Source organism: Triplophysa rosa, linkage group LG7 (assembly GCF_024868665.1).
Source record: "Triplophysa rosa linkage group LG7, Trosa_1v2, whole genome shotgun sequence".
NCBI classification, from domain to species: Eukaryota; Metazoa; Chordata; class Actinopteri; order Cypriniformes; family Nemacheilidae; genus Triplophysa; species Triplophysa rosa.
In genome coordinates, this window is record NC_079896.1 from 4,591,530 (window position 1) to 4,601,951 (window position 10,422).

A 10,422-nucleotide genomic window follows, 5' to 3' on the forward strand; every position below is an offset into this window, starting at 1 on the left:
TTTATTGTGCCACAAAAGAAAGCGTTTTGTGACATCCCCCTTTATTTTGCCATAAACTACTACTCATGGTTTATTTACAGTATATGAATTGCAAATGCACTCTATAGTACTCTCTAGTCAGAAAATGTCGTAGAACATACATTTCATAAATTGTTTAATGCGTATATACTTATATCATTAAATTAACTAAGAAATTGTCATATTTTATGAAGCAATTAAAAATGCATTCTTGTTGTTTTGACTAGAATTGGATTGAACCTGCCACCCTAGTTTGCCCTGAATTGCGCGTTCGCTTTTACTGTTTTGTCTTTCGCAAGCATCCGTAGTTGGGCCCCATAAAACGCTTTGGCCACTGATACCCGGACGTGTGTGCTGAAGGTCGTGAATTAAACGGTAAATATTAAGGTTGATACTTGTCTGTAACGTATATTTTAAGGTAAATGCTGTATAAAATATGCTAATATCATGATACTATAAACATAATAACATTTGTAAAGGTTTTTGTTTGGACTTCGTTCTGTGAAGGGTAAGTTAACGTTAGTGTATAGCTCCAATTGTAATGTAAGTTAGCTTTCCATTGTTAACTAACGTTAGACAGGGAGTCTTGCGTCTCATGGAGAACTAATCCATATTAATTAAAGGCAATATCATTGTATTTGAGTAAGTTAATCGCATACCTTAGCTGCTCTACTCTGCGTTTTTACTTGCTAATAAGACCGATTAGCTAAACCGCTAACTGCTAAACGTCAGTTTGAAGCTTTAATAAAACGCGAATTTGTGCTACAAATAAAATAACAATATTATTAAACATATAAACTACCAAAAGTTTAGTTTGAAGTTCCTGGATCATTGTGTGTCTGGTTTGAAAGTGAAGATGGCATCCATTTGTGATGGTCAGAATAGCACGTAAAGTTAGCAGTACAAAATGTAGACGTAACATCTTTTTGAAAACTTGTTTCCTGCTTGGTTGTTAGTGCGTGGTGTTTATTAACTTATTTTGCTCTGTTCTCTTTTTAGGGATGACAATGTCACTAACAAAACCAGCAATGAGAGGCCTCCTTGCCAAGCGTTTGAGGTTTCATTTGCCCATTGCGTTTGGTCTTTCCCTGATTGCCGCAATTGCATTCAAGGTCAGTAGAATTGTGTTAAACAATTTTGTATTTTTTTAGGCTATTTTGCACGTTTGTATTGTTCACTACTGTTTTATAAAATAGAAAGCAGTCAAATCTTTAGTTGGTTTTTGTCTGTCATCCTGTGCCTGATATCTAGTCTTTTTTTTTCAACAGATATTTTATCATTAAAAAACACAGAACCAGACAATGAATGGTACTTAAGGGGGGTTATGTTCCCCAATTATTCAGATTAGTTGTTTATCAATACAATTGGTTCGACATAAAATCTTAATTGGTAACATCCTTCCATTGCATTTTAATTTATATTCTAAAAAATCGTTGTGTGTGTTTTTTTTTTTTTTTTGCAGTATGCAGTAACAGAACCCAGGAATAAGGCATATGCTGACTTCTACAAACAGTATGATGCTACGAAGGAGTTCAATGCCATGAAAGAAGCTGGCATTTTTGAAAGTGTTAGGCCCTCTGGAGAATAAAGTAATATCATGTGAGTAGCCTCTGAATAGATATTTTATTTTCATACCTTCTACATTTATGTACCTTATTCCAGTTGTCACTGTAGGGCCTGCATTTCTGACAAAGACGGATTTTATTGTGACCGTTTACATAACGGTTTCTCAGCTTGTCTGGATGCTAGACCTTTTGTCATTCTTTTACCTGAATGTAGAACTAAAATGTTTATGCCTTTTATTTACAGGTTGTGTGGTCCCCCTGCATTCCTGGTCTGGATTGAATCTTTATAAGATTACTGGATATGAACATTAATGTCTGATGTTCGCACGAGTAAACAAATAAACTATTTAAAACTTCTATCTCAGTGTGAAGTCTTATTTGAACTTAGAAAAATTGGTTTAGCCAATTTCAACATTTCTTGATGTTTCATCTGATTTAAAAATCTGTACTGTCTGAGTTTTCAGTAATTGATATAGTTTGATGTTTAATGGTAGATTACTTGACTATTTGCCATTATTATATATCATGGGAATGAATGCATCATTGCTTTTATAGAAGACTATCAAAATTGTCATATTATATATATGTATATATATACTTGATTTAGGCATGTTTGTCATTCAGAGAGGTGTCAATAGTGATGTTACATTTACATTTAGTCATTTAGCAGACGCTTCTATCCAAAGCGACTTGCAGATGAGGGAAACAATGGAAGCAATTGGAACAAAAGGACAACAAAAAGCATAAGTGCAATAAAAGAAAACTGGTCTCCTATAGCCTACCACAGTATACACAGCTAAGTTTTTTTGAGTAGAAAAGGATTAGTTTTAAGAGTGTTAAAAGGATAGTTCACCCAAAAATGACAATCTTGTCATTTATTCATCCTTCGATCAATTAAAACATGTTTATAACTCTTATATAGTATATAAAAACAAATTGTTTGGTTACTGGTGTTTCTTAAATCGTTACTTTTTTCTTCTGCAGAAGAACGTCATACAGATGAATGTGAGTATATGATTTTGGGAAGTTTTATTTTTTTGGGTGAACTATCCCTTGAAATATGAAAGAATAGGATACCTTCAAGTTATTAGGTTTCTTCTGTAAAGGACTGAACCTGCATTGCTCCAGTGAGTGACCAACCAATTTCAAGGCATACAAAAAAATGTTCAGAAAATGTTTACATTCTGTACAACAGTGATATTCATGCAAAATACAGTCTTTACGTACACAAAATAATTATAGTATTCTTTGTCGTTCTAGTAAAAATCATAGTATTACTGAGGTATCCATCACTTTATCATTATTCCATAGAACGTCTTGCTTACTAGGCAAAGAGGACTTTTAACTTGACATGAATTTTCCCAGCGTTCCACATTACCGGAAAGACTTCAAAAGTGTAGCGTAAGATGTTAGCGCAAATTGTTATTTGATTCTTGTAAATAGTAATGTTGCGCAAATGCGAATGCTTTCTTCTGTCTAACACGACTCGTTTTGAACTGGGTAAGTTCTGATGCTGTTTATTGGTTTGGGTTAATATTAGCTCGCTGCTTTACATTCCTTCCACGCACCTTCCGTAGGCCTTTGCACCAGATACCCTGAAAGTGCTGAGCATTTTTTACTGTATGTGATGTTGATGTACATTGAATATTAGCTATTTAATCTACATTTTTCAAACAAACAAACAAACCAGCCAGGTGCATCTGGTTCCTCGTGTGACGTCATGTGAATATTAAGTAGACGTATAAAATGTATGTTGGTAAAAGTAGTTGGCTCCCCACAAATTTAACTTGACAGCATGTTTGGAGAGAGGCCCCTACTGCATGTTTGGTTACTATACATACAGATTTTTATTTATTTAGGTAAATTAAATTATAGTAAATCTACGTTAACAGATTATTATTATCAGTAAATTACTTTTGTATGTGACAAATAAACTTTGAACTTTTGGATAGTGTATCTTTAAATTTGTTGTGAATGTGGGATTCATTCATTTTATGTCCAGAGTTTATCATCATGAACCTTATGAGTGTAGCACTTTTTTAAACTTAATTTTGTGTCATATCACCCACATTTAAAAAGCTTTCCTGGCTAAAATCTAAAAGGTATTTATTTACTTTCTAACTGAAACTTAAGTAGTGTTAAAATAAAGCCAAAATTTGAAATGCAATATTTACATTAAGCGTCAGATTTATGCAAATTGGCCCACATTTGTTTTTTATTATTGAAAACGGGTACATGTTCAATATCCAGGAGAGAAGTTTGTTAAAACCAAAATCTAAAAGTATATCAAGCTGTATGTTCAAGCTAAGTGAATTGCAAGAAACAAACACGTGAATCCAATTTTAAAGATTTTTTTACCTATTTTTTCTAAGCCTCTTTTTTTGTTTGGTATTGTGTGTCTTTGAAATTAATAATAAATTGTGTCTTTATCACATTAACAGGTGCCTAGGTGGAGTCGTGACCTAAATCAAAACGTCTGAACGCTTTGCTTCCTTAACCCTTTTACTTAAAAAAAAAACTTCATCATATCATCCACATGAGCGCAGTGTTCTATTTCCGCTGGGCCGAGCGCCATGCCTGACCGGGATAGCACTTACCTGGCAGGTGGTGGGGGTGGAAGTGGGTCTGGGGTGGGTACCGGGGTTGGGGAGGACGTAGGTTCAGGGACAGGTTTATGTGGAGGGGTAGGAGAGGGTCGAACGACAGTAGGTGGCGGTTCAGCAGGCTGTGGAGGGGGTAACTCTGGTCCTGGGGCGATGGGTGGAGGCGGGGCGTTAGGAAACGGAAACAGCTGTGGCGGAGCCAGCGGTGGATTCGGCTCCGGTTTAGGACTCGATGGCGTTTGCCGGGACTTTTTGCGGAACGTGTGCAAGCGCGGCAAGCGTTGCCGTTTCCGCCATCCAGACTTCAATGACGTTACAGATCTGGGCGTCCAGAAGAACGAGTTTATCTTCTGCCACGACTATCAGAACAAAGAGTGTGTGCGCACCAACTGCCGATTCGTTCACGGATCCAAAGAGGACGAGGACTATTATAAGAAAACCGGTGAGTTGCCCCTGAGACTGAGGGGAAAGGTCGCTGCCGGGCTCGGGTTGTCCCCTACTGATCTCCCGTTGAGCCGCGGGGAGGTCCCCATATGCAGAGACTACCTGAAGGGCGAGTGCCAGAGAGGCAACAAGTGCAAGTTTCGCCATGTGAGAAAGGACTACGATTATGAGGCCTCGTCGAGGGTGGGCGTTGGATGCATGATGGGTGTTACGGGTGGGGTAAGTGGGATGGCCAATGCAGGTGTGGGAGGGGCGGGCGGCGTTGTGGGTGCCTGCAGTGGGATGTCTGGGATTGTTGGCGGTGGTGTAGGTACCTATATGGGGATGGGATGCCCCAGCATGGGGGGCTGTAGAGACCAGGGACTGTCGGGTGGAGGGGGCGGTGGGAGCTCATTGAGTGGCTGTATGTCGATGGGAACCGCAGGTCATCGGCGCTACGATAGGGGTCCCTGTTCAGTCTATGACCCCTTGTTTGAAAATGGCCTGTTTGAAGCTGGACCAGTAGAGGCTCCCGTGGACCACACAACCCTTCAGTTGAAGAGAAGACGTTTGGAGGGCCTGCGATTGGCTGATGGGGCTGTTGGTCCACATTATGACCTGGGAATTCAAACCACCCTGCTAACCAGACCGGTGGAATATCGTCTACTAGAGGAGGAGAACGCTTTGTTGAGAAAAAGAGTGGAAGAACTTAAGAAACAGGTGAGGAAGTGATGGTCATGTTTGTTTAAATGAGTAAGTAAAGCTGCAATCTGTAACTTTTGCCTCTCTATCGCCATCTCTGTTCGAAACATAAAATTGCAGGTAACTTTACATCACATTTTTGCCGGAGTTTATTTTGAATGTTGAACATTTGGGGCAACTGTAATGCTAAATGTCTTTAATTTTTATTGTTTTTATTTATCTCTTTTCCCTCAAGGTGTCCAATCTCCTAGCCACCAATGAGGTGCTCTTAGAGCAGAACGCTCAGTTTCGAAGCCAAGCTAAAGTGATGACTCTCTCATCAACCCCTGCCCCATCCGATCAGAGTCTGGCTCCCCCTGTTGGTGCTGTCAGCTCCTACAACCATGGCATCGCCCAGACTCACACCACTCTCAGCAGCACTGGTCTTCAGCCACGTCCCGTGACCCAACAAGATCTGGTGGCCCCGGCCGGTACGCAAACCGCCCCTCCTGTAAACGCTGCTCCCCCTTCAGCTCCCCCTCCGCATCTGAACCCTGACCCCATCTCCGCTGCCCTCGCTCAGACCATCGCCCAGGGAATGGCCCCAGCTGTTTCAATGGCCCCTGTTGCGGTTTCCGTAGCACCGGTTTCCGTGTCGATGGCACAGCCGTTGCCAGGCATCACGATGAGTCACGCCACCACGCCGATGGTGTCATACCCCATAGCCAGTCAAAGTATGAGAATCACCACCATACCTCATTAGCATGGGGCTAATGTGTTCAGCATTACATGACTCATTATTTGTGTGGTTGCTGGCAAACTCAGACTTTCTGTTTATGAGCTAGAAAATGAGGAAACTACAATTTCCCCTTGGTTTTTAGGGATTGTGGTGAGTTTCTCAGCGTTGGGGGTCATTTTGACTGATTTGGATTTTCTGCTTTCTTTATAAGCAACATACTGAGATTCACTTGTGTCAAGCATGATTCAGTTTTCTCGCCATGCTTTTGTGGACGATTGCTTTTACCAGAGAGCAAATGTTTGCCGTAAAGACTCCTTTGAGACTGGCACCCAAAAATGCCTTCTTTCCAGACTTCCCACTTAGACGTTTATTAACACAAACTCCTGTGAACTCATTTTGAAGGATGTAAATATTTAACTAATAATCATTACAGAATGATTGTTAATTTACTTGTTACATATCAGATTTCATTTGACTTCTTTTTAGTTTGTCAATTGTTTTTGTGTTATTGTTATTTCAATGAGAAGACACATTAAACACTATTATTAAATCATTTCAATTCCTTAACAAAAAGAAATGTGTGTGGATTTTTGCATTGTTTTTTCAGATCTAATTCTTCCATGACAGGTAAGTACTTTTCCTAACTGTTGATCAAACCTATGTTTCTAATTCAGTTTTGTTAATAGTTACTAGGGGTACTTGAAATTCTACCATCATTTACTCGAATGTTAGCAATTTCTGGGACATCATTGACTACCATAGTAGGAAAAATAATTGAACCTTTTTTTCTAGAATGCTGCTTTGTGATTGGTCCATATCTCTAAAGCCTGCCCCCACACCTAACCCTAACCTTCGTAGGGTAAAACAGGGGAGTCATACGGTGTTTCTCAAACGCAAGGACAGGTTGCAAAGCTACCACAATTCTATAAACAATTCTCAGATATACTTGCCCCTTGTCTTTTAAAGGTGTTTATTGAGAGCATTAACAACCACAAGCTTCCCCCCAGTATGACTCAAGGAATAATTTCCCTCATTCCTAAACCGAATAAAGATTTGTTTTTTATTGATAATTGGTGTCCAATAAATTTATTAAATAATGACTATAAGGTTTTAGCTCACATACTTTCCAATAGGATTAAAAAGGTGCTCAGTTCTATAATAGATGAGTCTCAATTTGGTTTTATTAATGACAGACATATTTCAAATAATACATGTTTAGTTTTAGATATTTTAGATTATTCTAGTTTGATTTCTGATGATAGCTTTCTTATTTTTTTGGACTTTTACAAAGCTTTTGACACTTTGCAGCATACTTTTAATTTTCATTGTCTTGAAAAGTTTGGTTTTGAGATTTCTCAGATCTTTCTCTGAGGGGTAGAGTGCTTCTTGCTAAGGCTGAAGGCCTTTCTAGGCTCATTTATGCTGATCAATCAGTTCATTTGGAGCCGAAGTTTGGTCAAATTATTGATCAGAGACTTTACATTTTTGTGGAAAAATTTAGTTCATTATATTAGGAAGTCTGTGGTGATGAATGTCAGTGAGAAGGGGGTCTTAATTTTTTGGATTTTAGTACATTAAACTGTGCCTTTAAAATCAATTGGTTAAAACATTTAATAAAGAAATTGTCTTTGTGGAACTTTATTCCCAATTACGTTTTTTCTCAGTTTGGTGACATTTTGTTATGTAACTACAAAATAGAAAAATTACCAGCAAAATTATCAGCATTTCATAGACAGGCTCTATTGGCTTGGTCTTTGATATTCAAGCACAGTTTTTTACCTCACAAGTATTTCATTTGGAATATATATTTTGTACAAGAATACGTCTATATTTTAAAAAAATTGGTTTGATAAGAATATTTTGTTGGTAGGCCAATTAATTAATTCGCAAGGGTTGTTATTTTCATATAAGGAATTTCTAGAACATTTTCAATTCCCTGTTTCTCCCAAAGAATTTTCAGTAGTCATGGGTTCTTTTCCATCAGGCGCTCTTGTTTTATTGAGAGGTTTCTCCGGTATCTCTGAGTCTGATTAATACTCCTGTTGGTAAATTGTGTTTTTCTTCTTATATAAATAATAAGAGGTTAATCCGTTCTCTATTCCAGCAGGATATTGTTATTTTACCACCTGTACTTTCTTACTGGAATAATGTAGGAGGTAACATCTGCTGGGAAAAAGTGTGGATGCTTCCACACTCTTTTTTCTTAACCAATAAAGTAAAAGAAATATCTTTTAAAATAATTCATAAATGTTACCCTGCAAATCACTTTTTAAAATGTTTTGCTAATTCTGTAATGACACTGATGAAACGGTTGTTCATCTTTTTTGGCATTGTCCTTCTACTAAAATGTTTTGGAAAGATGTCTTAGGATTTATTAGGTATGAAATATATATGGATTGTGTGTTATGTTGGAAGGATGTGGTAGTAGGTTTTATTGACTACGATCAGTCCAAGAAAAGTAAATTTTATGTTATTAACTTGGTTTTGTTACTTGCCAAGGTCCACATTCATAAATCTAAATTTTTGAAAGATAAACCTCTCTTTTTTGTTTTCATGAAAGAATAGGAAAAATATCTAATTTCAATCAAATTGTCAAAGAACAAAAAAACTGTCAAAGCATTGTCTGTTTGTAGTTTTATTTCCTTTTTTAATCTTATGTAATTCTCTTAATTTCCCCTGGTACTTTGTTTTGTTTTTGTAATTTGCATTGTATGTTTGTTTAAGCATCAATAAAAAATATATTAAAAAATCTCGGCTACACGTCATCAAGTGCCGCCGAAGGACATCTCAAACAGAAGTATGCTTGGAAGGAAGCTTTCGCTTTGTGTCCTTCGTTCAGTGTTCAGTTGTGTTCCTTTGCACACGTTCCCAAAGAACATCGCGAGAATCCAGTCAGCACGTTCTTCGCATTATTTTTATGTAATAAAAGATAAAATAAGGCAGAAAATGAGTAATTAAATACATTTAATGATTTATAATATGGTACATGACATTGTTAAAATGAAAAGTTGTGTCTGTTAATATTATTTAATGGACCTGAGCTTACATGAGCGTTGTTATGCACAATATTATTAGGCACGACTGAATAAAATGAACAATAGGAGGTGCTCTTGAGGTGCTTTATTTTTCTGTGGTCACACGTGACGTCTCTCTTTAAAGTAACCGCGGAGGCGGAAACAGTAATGACGTTGCCATGCGCTCTTACTAAACCGTCTCATTCTAGCGTTTAATGTCGAAGAGGACTCTAAACATCTACCTTTAGAAGGACTGCTCTAGGCAGGAGGCAGATTCGCTAGTATGTGTCCTTGCGTTTGAGAAACACCCATAATCTCACGGGGGTGAACAGAGTCTGCCATTCCGCGATTTAATGGCTTGAAACTATACAAATGGCCGAATCTAGTCACTGTCTATATACAAACGCGTTGAAGTCTCTACTGAATGCATACATTTAAATGAACTAAAACAGCAACACGCAGCCTTTGCAAATACCTTTATTACATACGGATTAATGCGGCCAACGCTGTGTGAATGACGTAGATGCGCCATCTAGTGGCTGTGTATGGAAGTCTCTTGAGGTCACAGTATTCTTTACTTTTTGTGTGCAATTATTGCTGATTACAATAAAATTAAAAGTAGGCCTTATATAAACTACTCAAGGGGTGCAATTTGTTAAAGCCATCTTATTTTGCATTAGCATAAGATATTTGCACAAAGCATCAACCTATTTTATTAAATATTGTTTAGGTGACTTAAACTAATAAACATCTGAACTGATATTTTAATTATAGTAGTTTGTTTTTGTGTTGCTAAGTGAAAAACATCTATTTTTGGCAAACAGTTGCCTGTTTTTAATCATGTAACACTTAATTAGTAACATTAAAGACTATTTTTGGGGGGATTGGGGCTGGGCGAGGGTGCATGCAGTCTTCCTTTTTTTTGTCCTTGGCTGATCACATGCCTGCTTATTTTGTGTTCAACGGAACAAAGAAATGTTTACAGGTTTGGAACAACTTGGGGGAGTAATTCATGACAGAATTTTGGGGTTGAGTATCCCAGTCCTCTTTTCTTTATGTAGATGCTGTACATTTATGGACAAACACTGATGTTTTGTTGATACTGAATTTCTGTTCCTGTATTATTTAAATCATTAAACATATATCTATTAAGACGGCATACAATTATTCAATGCCTTTCATGCCTCTAGTATTTGGGCCAAAAATAACTTTTGAATCAGACTATGGAATTAAATAATATCCAATGAAATTACAGTCAGGAAAGAGTTTAAACCCTGTTGAAGAAATAAACAATGGGATTATAATGGGAATAAAAAAAATGTAAAGAACCTATGGTAAATTACATAGCCTATTGGTCTCCCCGGGCCTCTACTGATAAT

The 10,422-nt window shown here is 37.5% G+C and overlaps 2 protein-coding genes across 2 annotated transcripts; both read left to right on the forward strand.

Moving 5' to 3' along the window:
* Positions 1-276: 276 nt before the first annotated feature.
* LOC130557000 (cytochrome c oxidase subunit 6C-1) lies at positions 277-1,940 on the forward strand. Its single transcript, XM_057338396.1, has 4 exons — positions 277-393; positions 1,018-1,130; positions 1,481-1,617; positions 1,828-1,940. Exons 2-3 carry the CDS (start codon positions 1,020-1,022, stop codon positions 1,604-1,606), a joined length of 237 nt encoding a protein of 78 aa, XP_057194379.1. The 5' UTR covers positions 277-393; positions 1,018-1,019; the 3' UTR covers positions 1,607-1,617; positions 1,828-1,940.
* A 1,013-nt stretch (positions 1,941-2,953) lies between these two features.
* zc3h10 (zinc finger CCCH-type containing 10) lies at positions 2,954-7,460 on the forward strand. Its single transcript, XM_057339052.1, has 3 exons — positions 2,954-3,083; positions 4,025-5,329; positions 5,547-7,460. Exons 2-3 carry the CDS (start codon positions 4,157-4,159, stop codon positions 6,051-6,053), a joined length of 1,680 nt encoding a protein of 559 aa, XP_057195035.1. The 5' UTR covers positions 2,954-3,083; positions 4,025-4,156; the 3' UTR covers positions 6,054-7,460.
* Positions 7,461-10,422: the final 2,962 nt, after the last annotated feature.

Coding starts and splice junctions, on each gene's coding strand:
- zc3h10 (XM_057339052.1), top strand. CDS start 4,157: ATGCCTGACCGGGATAGCACTTACCTGGCAGGTGGTGGGGGTGGAAGT. Junction 5,330..5,546: donor TGGAAGAACTTAAGAAACAG/GTGAGGAAGTGA, acceptor TTTTCCCTCAAG/GTGTCCAATCTCCTAGCCAC.
- LOC130557000 (XM_057338396.1), top strand. CDS start 1,020: ATGACAATGTCACTAACAAAACCAGCAATGAGAGGCCTCCTTGCCAAG. Junction 1,131..1,480: donor TTGCCGCAATTGCATTCAAG/GTCAGTAGAATT, acceptor TTTTTTTTGCAG/TATGCAGTAACAGAACCCAG.